Raw genomic sequence first — 15,393 nt, forward strand, 5'->3', positions numbered from 1 at the left:
GGAGTAATGAGCAAATTGGTTTCTAGCAAATTCACATATAATATACAGTTGCGCGTAGTTAAATATACTTAGTACAGGAAACATCTCTCCTTCTATTTTTACATTTCAACTATACGAAAATTTTTGTCTCTTACTATATATTCTTCCCTTTGTCGCTAACCAAACTGAATGTAAAAGGAATATTTTCTTGGAGAGCAAAGAAAAGAACGAATACACGTGTCGATTATCGAAAAATTTTAATAATCATTCGTTTTCTTTTTCTAAATCGAACATAATAAATTTGACAACACGAGCAATTCACCAGGAACTCACGTATTTACTTGAATTCGACACAAATGAATTCAAATGAAATTGCGCACTCATTACACATTCTCCAGTTCCATCCAAACCGAAAGTAGCAACGCTATTTGTATACATTAAACAAAAAATAATCGTATATCTTCACTGTGTCATCCACCACCGTCTCTATAACTTGTATTGCCCTGAGAACTTCATAATGGCGAACGATCCTCATCGTCGTCGTCGTCGTCGTAAGAAACGACAGGCAAATCCAACGTAGCCCTCAATTCCTCCAACGAAGTCGTCTCAACGATGTATCGAACTCGACGTGGATGAACTAACGTTAGTCGCCGTCGACTTTTGTTGTTTCGATTGGAAATATTCGGCCAAAGAGTTCATCGTTTTCCTAGCAACAGATTCCTCGCCACACCAATCAACGCTGACAGACTTCCGACCAACTCCTGACGACCTCGTGGTCCCTTCCCATTCACCAAGCAATTGTAGCAACAAATCCTTGGTATTAGTAGGTTCATCCAGATTCAGACTCTTATGCAAATTACGAAGGGCAGAAATTCGTGGGACGTCCCTACTAGTCTCACCAAATTGTTTCACCCGTGCGCGCCGCCACGGTGGAGTAAGATCCATCTCAGCCTCATTTCTGTTAAATACTATTTCATTTTTCTTACTCGTTATATCTTCCACTTTCTTCTCGAAAGATTCCGACCTAACTGATTCTACAGAGCCTTTCCGGCTTCTTTCCTCCTCTTTCTTCTGCTTCGACTTCTTCAACGAGGCGAACATATTCGCGGTACTGGTTTCCGTGTTCCTATCAAAACTACGACTACTATGGAACGTAGTTCCGTTGAGCTTCCTGTGTCTTACTATGCTCGACAATTTCTCCGCAATTTCGTTGCATTCGGTATTTTCAGCAACCAATCCGTTCCTCGAACGAACACCGTTCCTCTTGTCCTTGTCTTCGAGCGGCTTCTTACTCTGCTCGCCGGTCTCCGAGGAGCTTTCCTCCTCGTTTGAATATCCGCTCGCTCCCGTCGCTATGGATCTCAGACGCTCTGATAATTTGATTATCTCATCAGCCAAGATGATTTGACTGGCAGGGTCGCCCCTTGACTTCTCCGTGGTAACGCCCTCGGAGGCTCTCCTCTCGAGACCGTAGCTAGGCACCGTCAGGAACGTGCCGTAGCTCTCTTGGGGTGAGCCGTCCGTCGCTTCTGACGGTTCGCTGGAGATACTGGCACAAGGCGACGGACTGTGACCTCCTAACGACACTAATTCCTCGTAATCGCGAGTCGAATTCTGTTGAGTCAACACGCACTGAGGAATATCTATGATGTACGGGCTGTCAGGGTGTTCACGCCAGCGCTCCACGAACAGCCTCAGATTGTCCTTGGTCACGTCCAACTCGTCTACGCTGCTCGTTTCCACTCGAGGGATTGGCAGATCTGGAGTCTTCGGCTTCGATATCGTCACCGTTTGCTCGACCTGCTGCTGTTGCTGCGTCGCTGGCTTCTTCGCCAACCAACGATGTTCCCTGCAGTGCGTGGCCGACATTCGTTTGCTGAAAGATTGGACAGCTCCTTCGTGAGGATGATCCAGGATCGCCAGAAATTTGTTTCGGATGTTTTGTGTCTCTCTTTCTCTGTTGCTTTTTGATTCTTTCTCTCTCTCTCTCTCTCCCCCTCTCTCTTTCTCTCTTTTACACAGACATATATATATGTGTGTATATATATATATATATATATGTGTGTAGAATTTTTGCCTGCTCTCTTCTGAGCCGGGAACGTGCAACTCTATATAGATTTTCAACGATGGAAGCGAATGGTTTGATAGCGATGATGAGATGGAAACGCGGGGAACACGTGTGAAGCTATAGAACGTGTTTCCTTGAATGGAATTTGAAAATCAGAAGCCAGACAGACGTCTCGAGATCAAGAAACTATATGTACGATGGATTTCCGCTTCCTTGGCCGCTTTTGAATGCTTTTTTTAGAAACAGCAGGTCGAACGGATGTTGAGACTGTTCGTGAACGCACGGCGTACGAGAGTAATTCGATTCTTCTTCAAAATGAAGTTGAGAAATTGAGTATTCGATTCGATTCGTTGAACGCACTTGCGTGCTTTCTGTTAGGAGTTTAATTCAAAGGAACGTAAAATCGTAATTCGTGCTGAAATCATTGATTTACGCAGATTAAGACTGACGTTTGAAAGTCGGTAGTAATTTATTGATTTTGCTTGCTGATAACATATATCGCTTCCAGTGAAAAGCAACATATTGAAAATGAAGGAAACATGCTCAGGATTAATCAGACACAAAGGGAGAGAGAGAAAGTCGAAGAGTAACCGTGAAAGAGTTACAACAAAGACGCGAGCGTAACTGTCCAGATAATCGAACGTTCGAAAGAACTTGTTTTTCTCTTCATTTGCAAGATCTTACTACGAATTAAATTCGATTTCGATATCTTTTAATTAAGAAATCATTTAAGGATCAATTAAGAAATTTAGAATACTTTGCTTTTAATTTTTAATTTATAAACGGCTAGAGAAACTAGAGTTACACGATTTCAATATTTGACGAGAAATCCTAATATTTATTCCATTTGCTACATAATTAATTTTTACCCTGCTGGTTTCTGTGAATATTCCATGATTTGTTCATATATTTTACACTTAGTTTGCAAATGATTGAATAACTATTGGTAATAGAAAGACTAAAATTGCGCAATTTCAATATTTAAAGTAACTACACGATCAATTTTTAGTCTTATCGTTCTTGTTTGTATTAAGTGTGCACGTAGAGATCGTATTACACGCTACAGTTGGAAACATTTGCCATGAATTATCCTACTTAACATAATCCGAACAATTCGAAACAGTGGGTCATTTAATCGAGAGAATGGAATAAGGTGATCGAAGGATACAGAAAATGATGGCTCTGTTGAATTTTCTTGGCAAACGATGTACATACAGTCAAAGACAAGAAAGTTGTTCGTGTATTTCGTTATCTGGGCAGCTGCGTTCATTAATAAGTTTTGCGAACGTGTCAGTGTTCACGTTCGTCTTCTGTCGATCGTAATTAGCAACGTGGTTCGGATATTTTAGCATAAGTCCACGTCACCTTTGTACGACGTAATATTTCTCAAAAATAACAAGCGATACGTACTCTTTGTCTTTGACTAGCAGACAACGGATAAAATCCTTCGCGTCTTCGGATATATTGGCGAATGCGTCATGATCAAAGTCGTACTTCGCGATGGTCACGTTCGCCATTGTCTCGATGTCTGTGTCTCCCATGAACGGTGACAAGCCGGATAATCTGAAAATAGAAATAAATAATTTGCGTACGTCCCGTTGTAATTTACACGGAGTAACGAAATGCGAGAGATTTTTAATTTCTTCGCCGAGGAACAAACGAGAAATAATTTTAGTGGTACAATCTACGGTTAAATCATCAAGCGTTAAGTTTATGTTCCTCGCGTTGTTAGAAAATAGAGCTGTGGAATGCGAAACGCGCTTTATACGTTTTTCGTTGAAGGCTACTTGGCCTAATGTTTGTAGTAGAAGCAGAATTTTTCTAATAGGCATTTACGGAGAAGTATGTATCAGGGTTTATATGCAAGATAGATAAAATAAACAAAATTCTATGTTAAATTTAGTAGAAATTACGGAAGAATACATTTAGCCCGGAGAATTTGAGAATAAAACGTTTGAAAATTTAAAGATTCGAATATTTCAAAGTTCACAAGTTTGAAAATTTAGAAAAAACTTAGATTAATCGGAAACGTGTCATTTTCTAAATTCGTAAATCTTCTCTTTCGAAAAATCAAAAACATTTATTACACGTATATTTCAAGCATTGTCGATATTTCTTACTTGTTGTTAAACGTTTCTCAAATATTTATGTTCCCGCTTTTCCATGTAAAGTAAACGGATCGAAATTGAAGGGCAACTTACAATACGTAACAGATGACGCCTATACTCCACATGTCGGTACCATAACCAATCTGATCGAAATTTACGACTTCCGGTGCAACGAACTCCGGCGTGCCAAATAGAACTTGCAACTTCTTCTTTGGATCGTACTCCCTCGCCAGACCGAAGTCTATGATTTTGATCCTATTACCCTCCTTTGTCAAACATAATATGTTTTCAGGCTAGAAACAGAGAGTATATCAATTACCTTATCGTCATATTGTCAAATGTGAATTAGAAAGCGAAATAATGTAATTATATGGTAAATTGTAAAATATAAATTAAACCAAACTAAGCGATAAAACACTTTTAAAATTCATTAACTATAGCTTCTATTTAATAACTCTGTTCATTTATGTGATAAACCAGATATACTTCAGAGTTAATACGCAAATTACGTTAATATAACTATGAATGAAAAATATACAAAAAATACGTTTACCGCTACTAAAATCTGCCTTCTTCTCGGGAGTTGCGTATCTTTATTTATTTATTGCGTAATCTTTCTCATAATACAGTTAAACTGAGAATTTCTATGACGAAAAGCATATACAATTACCGAGGAGAAGCCATATTTTAGTAGCAATAAATGTATTAATCGTCGAGTAAGAAAACTCAGCTGTACCGCGTGCAAACCAATAACGCAAATCGATATTTTTCAATATAATTCACCTTTAAATCGAGATGTAAAATATTCTGTCGGTGAACGAACTCTATACCCTCGCAGATCTGTCGCATGAAAACGGCGCAGCTACGCTCGGTCAACACGAAATCGTCGTCTATCACCCTCTCAAATAGTTCGCCACCTTCGATCCTTGAACATACGCGAAAATAAGCATAATCGATATGACTCCTCTAAAATGAACACATTTGCTGTATCGAGAGCTTACAGTTCCAAAATTACGTATATCTGCTTGCCGGTGTCAATGGCATCGTAGAGCTGAATAAGTCGTGGATGCTGTAACCGTCTCATAATTTCCACCTCTCGTTCCACCGATCGTTTGTCCTCCTTTTTCGCCGTGTTCACCACCTTTGCGGCGAGCATCAAGTCGCTTACTTTCTCCTTACATCGATAAACGGTGCCAAATTTTCCTCTGCAAATAGGTACGATTTCGTTTCACGTATCTGTACACGTAAGAATTCGTAGAAACTTCTATCAAGGCGACTTCGATCGCATCGTTGTCTTGGCTTTCATTCGTTAACGTTAGAATTATGCGCGATCGTACGCACGGTTCCGTCAAAATGATGGCTTTCAAATCTATCGTTTCTACAGTTACCAAAAAATATGCAAATCCGTGCAGTTCATAAAATTTTAATTTTTATTAAGTAAGTTGATTTTTATTTAATTAGAATCGTACAGGCAGAATATTTTTAGATACACTTTGAAAGTTGGCAAGTAATTACCAGTTGTGCAATAAAAGTGTTAACCGTTGTTTTATAGATGCTTTTCGTTACAATATTTATCTACAAGTTACATTTACTCTGCAAGTGATTCGAGCATTTTTCCACGTTTCTAAACAGCGGTGTAATTTCCCAAATATCTTTTCATCTTTTTGTAATACTTGTAATTTTCAATTTTCATAACTATAGCTTCAAATCTCTTTCTAGTCTTCTTTAAATTTCTTATAATTTTTTTCTAATCTTTCGATTAATTTCATTCCATTTCGATACATTTTTCTATCCCATTCTCGATTTCCTAGAACATTTGAATTATTAGAACGACTTAACGACAGTACCAAATATTTACCGAAGAAAGGAATTGACTTCTGTCAGTTATCCAATAAACCATCTTCAGCCGTATGTTCTTTGAGACCTCGTAAGCTTCGTAAATTATAACAATTCACTCTTGATACTGCGCGAAATCAAACGTTATTTTCGACGGAAAAAATCGTACCCCAGTCTAAACGTGTACAATCGCTTTCACTCGAAGCATAAACACGTTTCGTGTAAATTGTTCGACGGACAGAAACGCATTAGCTATTGTTGATGCATGGTAATGTGCGCCAAACATCGAAAGATATACTCGTTACAAATATTCTTGAATCATTTTTAAATATCAAGTTTTACGATAGAGTATAGTTTCATTGGTAACAAAATGAAAATAAAATGGAACTCGCTAATGGTAAGAAGATGCTTGCTGGAACCTTGAAAATGGGATAAAATAGACGGTTAAATAATACATGATAGTATGTATTTCTTTGTAGTCTTGCAATAGTAAATGTCAGCGTAATAAATCGTGGTAACTTGAGAACATTTAGGTATGTGAAGGAACAGAACAAAAACACCTTGTTAATATTTCATTGAACGTCTCAAGAACGCCAACAGCAGTCGCATTCGTGAACTTTGACCTTGTTAACTCCAACATTCCTTCTTCTTATATAAACAAGACGCCTTATTCCTTTTCGTTATTGTAATTTATGTTATTATTAAAACAATTTATCCGAATAATCTGTTTTAATGAAAATTACATTTCTCGTGCTGATGGTAAATGGCACATCGATTAAAAGTTAAATGATTTCAAGATTATAACGTTAAATCGTTCGCGTACGCTTTTCGGTTTCATTTTTCAAGCATTTTTCTTCAGTAGAGAAAATGTTGCGAAAGACTTTCCTCCGGCAAAATTTTACTCAAAACGTTAACGTTGTACGTTAGAATGCTATTCTCGCAGAGGGAGAGTAATCGAAATCCAAGAAAATTAGGAATTTTGTATACAAACAGACGCGTCTCGATACTAAATGATTTCGCAAGAGATGAGTAATACGTGATATCTTTAATATTAGGTTTCGAGTTTACTTAAGCAGCGACACGTAGAAACGTGCAACAACACAGAAGAGTTTAGAGGAACGTAACTCTTTCGATTAAAGCTCCAACCGCGTAAAGTTCGAATTGAAAAAGCTAATAAATCACGAAGGCGATCATTTAAAAAAGAACGATAAACGAGCGAATCGATTTTTCCCGTTTAAATTGCAAATAGTTGCGTCCAATTTCGTGTTGTACCAAACAAAATAAATTTCTCGTGCGCACCTGTCGCGATTTCAAAATTTATCGCGTCTTGTTGTGCCAAGCAACGCCGACAACAACTTTGACAATTTTACCGTTCATATCGCGCCAAGATGATTTGGCTATAAGTATAGTTACAAAGGATATTATACTCGCATTCTTTTCCACTCGATCGATATAATTTATTATGTTTTGCGTTTATAAATATGTAGAGGAATGTCATCTTGACTTGGAACGAATCGAGAAAAATCTTCGTGAACAGAGAAAACGTATGTGCCGCGTAGAAAGAAAAATCCGGAGAAGCATAGAGAATCAACCTATGGTTTTTAGAGCCTTGTTGAAACACGATGGTGTAACGTGGCTGTCACGAAGCCAAGTTAGTGACTCATTGTGTTAGTAGAGCATACTATGGACGCAGAAATTACAAATTATCGCAGTGGAATGTTTGCCAGAAAACCGTATGATGCCGTGGCGAGACTGCGTTTTAATCTGCATTTTAATCAGTTGCGATGTGAAAACGATCCAAGAGTTCATTTAGAGGGAACAGCGTCAAAATGTTTGCTCAAATAATTAGCGTGAAAATTAACCGCTACAGTTATTACTACGTTGTTATGCGCTGTTTAAAAAAATTAAACAGCTATTTCCTCCGCCACTTTGATCTTTCTGACTTCTTGTCCACGTACATTTTCTAACAATTCTCTTACGATCGATTTTTATTACGATCTCGTATCGTAATATGTCAGTCCATCGAACCTACAGACTTTCTAGCTTCTCTTTACTCTTATAAAATCATTCTTATAAAAGCAATTTCATAATTATTTCGAACAGTATTGTAGTCGACGCAAAATTACTGCCACAGTGTGTTCTTCCACTGAGCAACTACGAGTCTTTAAGGATGTACATCAGACGCGTACATAAACTATACGATACGATAAATTATCATAATTTCAAGCTAAGGAATAATCTACGATTATAAACTGTCTCGAGTATACACAGATAAGGTGAAAAGTGATTCAGCTTGGAACGTAACGTCGATGCTCGATCGAATCTATGTGTCAAGAGTAAAAGCGTCGGGATGCTGGGCGATTCGACGCACGAACGTCAGTCACTACGAAAAACTCATTATTTATAGACGTGCAAGGACCTTGATTACACTTCGAACTTCGTGCAGCGTCGACTCTCTGCATACCTTCGTTATCAAGCTGCACAGCACATTCGATTCATTTCGATGGCCATCCAGGAGATATTTTTCGCAAGTGGCTACGATTCATTGCAATGATTCACGCACTCGATGGAAAATGGCCAATTCGACAGAGATCGCCGAACGATGAAAACGATTCCGGTTAATTGGAAAATATGATTTACGATTGTACAACTTGTTATTAGAATAACAGTCGTGCTCGATAATTCGAGATGGAGATTTTCTAGAAATTCGATGCCAGAAATATCGCATTAATCGTGAATGAAGTAATTTTATCACAGAAATGGTCAATGACTCGAGATCGTGCACCTTTTATTGGAATTTTCAGATATAAATGTTGAATAGAGTTTGCATTATGAATGATTCTAGTTTCGTTACAGTCGTCGAAGTAAAAATTAACGAAGTTAAAATTATAAAAACTTTGTCACAATAACAAGAAATTGATAGAACACATACGCTTAACGAAACAAGCGAATATTAGAAGTTTGTTCTTCAATTTTGAATTTAAAACAAAATTCTTCTTCAACAATATCGCTAAAGAATCTTTAAAAATTGCATAGAAATTCCTTCGATTCTTGAAACAATATCGAATATCAACATCTTAGTTTTCTATAGAGAATCCTCTGCCACTTTTCAGAAGCAAGTATTTTCTATTTATCGAGTCATTTAAATCGTTTCATAATATTTCAATACATTTCGCCAATTATTATCTAATCGTCTCGAATAAAAGAAATTAAACTACTTGATTATGTATCCATAAAAATTCGATGCAATTTTCTTTAAAAATCGCAAACAATTTATCGGTTCTTCGAATAATCTCAAATATTAAAGCACACATCGTGGATGAAGATCTTCCGATATTTCTCGATCGAAAACAATCATTCAGAATCGATGGTTCACTAATAGTTTGTCATTGACATTCAGATCTTACCTTTGGCACTGATCCATCCGTCAATACTTTGTGCGTGGTTAGTGGTTACGAATACACATCAACATTGTGTCTCGCAATTAAAAATAAAATCTTACCTTTGCACCGATCCTAATCGAAAATAAAATTCTTCCCTTTAAAACTCGATACATCCATCGAAATAATTTCTCCGTTTTGACAACGTTTTCTACTTTGATAAATTCTCTTCATAACTGCAAGGTATTTACCAATATTTTCTACGCAATATATATTTTGTTTAAAAACATCGCAATAACATGGCATAAGTCGGAATGCAAATGGTAACTGGAAGAACAAACGTTCCAACAGTTTATTTCGTAGCTTTACTGGCTCGTGAAAGCGGCGGCGTTGCATATAAAAATCATTCAGGTCCGAGACTCATTCATAATGGCAGACACGCATAGTAACTGAAAGATTACGATGTATACAAGACAGGAATACCACGTTCGCCGGAAGGAATAAACACGTCAAGGTTTCGTACTTTTTCCTTCCTCTTTCTCGGACTCTCTTTCAATCTCAATCCACCTCCGTCTACGGAAAATTTATCACCTATATCCTCGTTACTCTACCTTACAAATATTTCTTTCCAATTGTTTTACTTTTGAAACCACTTCTAATACGTGTAAGGTGTTTTGCATTTTAAACATTTTCGCATATTAAACATGCGTTTAAAAGGTCAAACGTATCGCGTTTCCTACGTCTCGTTCGACTAAATCTCGTTTGTCTGATTCTCGTTGAAAAATTTGTTCGAGCGTTCGGTTGCGTGAAAAAAGAGTTTTAGAAATACAGAAATCGAGCATCGCAATAGCATTAACAACTGACTTCAAAAAGGCAACTAGAAGCTTCGATTTCGTTTATCCGTGTCAATCGAGGTTGCGTCCTTCAAAACGGAAATTCCATGTTCCTTGGATTCCGTTCCTCTATGCCTGAGGCATGCATTAGAGTCTCGGTACAGCTTGTATAATCATTGCGCAATACCAGCACGCATATTGTGTCAAATTCAGAAACAGCATGCCCAACCCTGCGGCTCGCCGCGATATTTGCAATGATCGTGTGCCTCTATATGCATAAATTCGGTCGAGTGGTCGGCTCTGGAAAGTTACGTAGCGAATTTTACGCGTCTATTCCGATCGCGAGCACGTAGGGTACGATGCGTTTCTTTGTTTATCAACAATAAAAATACGCAAATGTGATACGCAAGGAAATCGATGTGCGATCATCACTCACCGTCCGATCTCAGATTCGATGTCATAATGATCCTTGAATTCCACGCCCCGACGCACTGTCACATTTCGATAGGGGAAACTCGGTTCGAGCTCTGTAAAATACCAGAATTTATAATTAATATCAAAGTTTAGATCGTTGAAATAAATCTTGAAATTGTAATAAATTGCTGTAGATCATCTTTATTCTATTGGGTTGGCAACTAAGTGATCGCGAATTTTGTCATTAGGTGGTATTGATTGTATTGCTGTTGAATTAGACTATACTTTCTTACTCGATGTGTATTACGCTCATCCAGGTGTTTTCTATAAAAGATAACTTAAAAAAAATCAGACGTCGTAAATGCTAAAGTTTTTCAAATAAATCGACCTTTCTCTGAGATTGTAAAACTCCACTTATAATTTCAACCGAATCGCTAACGATTATAAACAATCGATTAAAATTAAAAAGTCACTGATATTTTAATATTACGATTTATTCAGACGTTTCTAACTTTGATCGTACCTTTATATCTAGAACGAAATTTTCTTGAAATACTAAATCGTTTTAAGATTTGCATCAACACACGGTATGTTGATTTTATTAAATCCAGATTTACGTATCATCCTTAGAAAAGAAGAATGACTGTGAGATAATTTTATTTCGCGATTTTTCACAAAGTTGTTCACATTTAAACGTACTCTTTTTTTTCATCAGTTGGAGTGATAAAAATAGAGAATAACGAATAATAAATTCTGTTTGTTCGATTTAAACTCCAAACTATAAAATGAAATTATAAAAAATTCAAGCATTTTTAAAATTAACTTTGAATAAAGCGCATGGAAAACGACCCTATTATCGTACGGAAAATTACTTTCTTCTGGAAGAAAAACGAATTGAATTAAAAATGGACAATAATTGAGAAACGTATATTCTTCTAAAGAGAGTCAAATCGTGACACGTGGATTATTTCGTATATGGAAGTTTCGTAGCTCGAATCGAAAGCTGATCATGCTGAAACTCGACTCGAGTTCCGTTACCGGTGGCAACAGTTCCGGTGACAGACGCGTTCCTTTACTCACGATAAGGATTCGTCAAAACCATCATAGTTTAACACGCGATGTTCGAAACGAAGACCGAGCGGCTCGTTAATTATCTATTTTTCGTTGAGCCTGGGTTACGAGGGAACCTCGCCAACTCAAGATTTCTCACATACAGGAAGCGGTGAACGTATATCGAATTGTCTCGCGTATAAATTTAGCAATTTTTGTGTCTCGACCGTGGTCACACTTTGATGTATAAGCTGCCATCGCGATCATGCACGATGTATACAATTATGCTACGCAAAAGCGATCGGAATTTAAATAGAAAATATAAATAGAAAGGCGTATGAATTTGTCACGTAAATTTCAAACGAAAATCTAGATCGAAATTACAGCGAAACAACGAATGAAAAGCAAAATTATTTCTTATATTAACTCACGACTATGATGGTTCGTGATTCATATAAACGATAAATGAATCTCTCACAAGCAAAACCGATCAACTCCGATTTTTGTCAATCTTTCAGTTTCGTTACGTCGATTCTTAAGACACAAACGTTTTTAATTATTTAGTTAGCAATTTAGTTATTGAATCGTTTTATTGAATCATTTTATTGATATCAAATTGAATTACCATAAGAGAATACTGTAAACAAAAGAAGTTTTCGATTCCAGTTTAGATGTAATAAAATAATATTTGTAACATCATTTTTCTCCGCTTTCCGATCTATGCAGTCGATCAATGTGACTTCTTAATGGCTCAACTATATATACTTTATATGGTTTTCTTTTTGTTTCGATACGAAATTCCTTCTTCGCTTTGAACAAGCGTCTTCCGATGAACGCGACAAACGCATAGTTTCGTGCCGGCCGCGACCTCATTTCACCCTTTTGTACGAGACAGCTGGTTAGAAACATCCGTAGCCTCGAACGATTTCGGGGTTCATCGAGACCGGTCGTTTAAAAAGATCGGTAAACAACCAGTGACGCTCCAGCATCGTCCCAAATTCCAGTGAATCACTGCATTTATTTAAAGAAAAACCACGCTCAAAACATACTCTGCACGCTTCACTTGGATAAGAATGAAATCACCACGAGTATAACTAGCCAAAGAAAGAGGAAACTCACTTTAACTTAACGAAACCTACATCGTTTTTCGTATAAAACCTCGACACTTCTTTCCTGCCTTATGGTATAAACAGATAACTTTAAATCGTTATAGCATTCATACGCGTCGTCCCTTTTATAGAAATTGTTGCTTTAATATTAACGAATTGTTAAAATAATCTGTCTAAAAGGAAACAATTCAACACTCGAAATTCCCATTCTCTTTTCTTCCTATCTCATGCAAATAAACATCTTCAAATCACTATACATAGTTTATAATAGCACATTATTTGTATGAGGTAGGGAGAAAAGAGATTGAGAATTTCAAGTGTTGAATTATTTCCTGTTTGAATATATATAAATTTTTTTTCAGACACACCATCTCTTTCACATTTACATTTATTCAACGCACCAATCTAAATTCCAATTAGTTTTAGTACCAGCCAGATATGTATTAAAATACTTCTCCTAAAAAGAAGCACCTCTACGTTTAAAACCCTCGACACCGATCCTACTCACCATATACGATATGCTATGAGAGCCTTACATCTTATTATATTTCAAAAGTCGTTCGCGTCATTCACAAACAAAGCACAACGATTTTCGACGTTGATAAATTCGACAGTTCTACACTCGAAACCCTCGACACTAGTCCTATTCACACCACATAATATACCATATACTATGGAAATTGCATATCTCTTTATATCTATCGTACATATATATATATATATTCCAACGATCGTCTCCAACGATTCACGAACAAACTACGATCGTCTTCGATGCTCAACAATTGTACAATCGACATCAATCCTATTCACCACAAATAATATATCATACTTGGGAAAACTTTGTATCTTTGTATCTACATATTGCAACGATCGTTCCCATCAAACGTTTCACAAACAGATCACGATGATCCTCGATACCGAACAATTTTACACTCGAAACTCTGCATACCTATTCACCATACGAAACTATAATTATTAAAACTTGATATCTATGTTCCAATAAATCATTCCCATCAAATATTTCACCAACGATCCACGATAATCTTCGACGCGATCGTAAGCATTCCATAGACTGGCACGCCGTTTGGTGTATCGAGCAATGCTTGGTCTCCCTTACCGCCCACCGGGTCAGTCTCGTCGACGCGTATCATCCTTTCGACGTCTTGGCTACCCTCCCCTAGTGCTCCAAGCCACCGAGGAACGGGTTGCGTTCGTCCGACAGTCGTTGGGTTGCACACGCGGACGATGATCGCGCTCGATCTCTCTCTCCTGGCGCTCGCCGATCCGGTGTACCCTAAAGGCAATTATTGACTATCGCGTTTGCGGTCTCGGGCGGCGAGTCCCCGGAGGCCGGCGGCGGGTGCCTCTTCTTCTCGGCTCGGACGGATTTAGATTTTCGGCGGACGCCGCGGATTCTGCTGGCGGGTCACGTGGCCAGTGGCGTTCCTCGGCGCCCTCCTGCTCCGCACGCGTTCTTCGCCAGCCTGCCACCACCTTCGATCCACTTTGTCCTAACTTCTAACGCCGGTTCGTTTTATCTTCGTTCTGGATTACACGATGCTAACGATTTCGATATCGGAGAATAGATCTAGGAACGGACGAGCGATTTCACGAGTCGTCGACGCAAGTTCTTACGCGCCACGATTTCTTTCGCTCGTTCCGCATACACGTTAGCGATAAATAGGTTTCGATATCGAAGAACAGATTTTTTAATCGACGAATAGATTTACGAATACGTTTTTATGGAACTGCCGCGGAGTCGATTTTTCTCTTCGTTCTGGCTGCGCGATATCAACGAACAGATTTTGGTATCGATGAATAGATTTATGAATGGATGAGTTGCAGCAAATTCTTACGCGCTACGATTTATTTTTCTCTTCGATCTGAATAAACAAATAGATTAACGACTAGATTTTCCCGAGTGAAAAATGGATTTAAAAATGGATCGATACGAGTTACGGGGATCTTTCCCGAAGTTTCACGGAATTGATCGGAAGGATGGATCCGTGGCGCCGTGCTGGTTGAGAACCACGTACACGCAGGCGTCGCGACTATTGAGGTTTTAGGGTGAACCAATTTTAATTAATCTGTTAACTAGACGAGTAAACTCGTCGGTTGAATTACCAATCTCTAAGATGTAAGCTATCCAAAAAGAAGCCTGTAGGTCTGTAGTACTTTTTAGTGGAACAACGGAATTATTATAAAGAATTTTGATTTATTTTGTCAACATGAAAAGAATGGGAAACATTGTAATTTTATTTATAAATTCAAATGTAACTAATACTAAAGAACTAATCGATTTCTTCGTTTCTACATTTAGAAATTTCTACATTAGATCGTTTCTCATTTTTGGTAAAAATAAATTACTTGCGTATATATATATATATAAAGTTTTAAGAAATGACCAGAAATCTTTAAAAATGGTCCATTTAATATAATGGGTCATATAATAATATGATCAATTCGCGATCAAACTTTCGAAGTCGATTTATGACTGGTTTCACAATTAATTGGAGGTAGTGGAAATTAACTGTCCAAAAATGAATTTCTTTTGAAGAAGACGATAAAAAGGATAACAGGATTCGTGGCTTTTGTTGAAATTTTATTTATTTTGAT

General features: G+C 37.6%; 1 protein-coding gene and 1 long non-coding RNA gene across 5 annotated transcripts; both read right to left on the reverse strand.

The window, feature by feature from the left end:
- Positions 1 to 250: 250 nt before the first annotated feature.
- Positions 251 to 14,169, reverse strand: LOC139990009 (uncharacterized). Of its 4 annotated transcripts, none has more exons than XM_072008852.1 (7): positions 13,895 to 14,169; positions 10,641 to 10,731; positions 5,157 to 5,360; positions 4,939 to 5,080; positions 4,249 to 4,448; positions 3,458 to 3,610; positions 251 to 1,855 (listed from the first exon to the last, which is right to left on the reverse strand). In XM_072008852.1, exons 1-7 carry the CDS (start codon positions 13,926 to 13,928, stop codon positions 586 to 588), a joined length of 2,094 nt encoding a protein of 697 aa, XP_071864953.1. In that variant the 5' UTR covers positions 13,929 to 14,169; the 3' UTR covers positions 251 to 585. The 4 variants fall into 4 exon arrangements, with proteins under 4 accessions (XP_071864953.1, XP_071864962.1, XP_071864972.1 ...); XM_072008861.1 differs by lacking the exon at positions 13,895 to 14,169 and adding an exon at positions 13,727 to 13,863; XM_072008871.1 differs by lacking the exon at positions 13,895 to 14,169 and adding an exon at positions 13,286 to 13,666.
- Positions 9,710 to 10,029, reverse strand: LOC139990127 (uncharacterized). Its single transcript, XR_011800492.1, has 2 exons — positions 9,895 to 10,029; positions 9,710 to 9,820 (listed from the first exon to the last, which is right to left on the reverse strand). It is a non-coding gene; the product is annotated as an uncharacterized lncRNA (long non-coding RNA).
- Positions 14,170 to 15,393: the final 1,224 nt, after the last annotated feature.

This window comes from Bombus fervidus, chromosome 1, assembly GCF_041682495.2.
Source record: "Bombus fervidus isolate BK054 chromosome 1, iyBomFerv1, whole genome shotgun sequence".
NCBI classification, from domain to species: domain Eukaryota; kingdom Metazoa; phylum Arthropoda; class Insecta; order Hymenoptera; family Apidae; genus Bombus; species Bombus fervidus.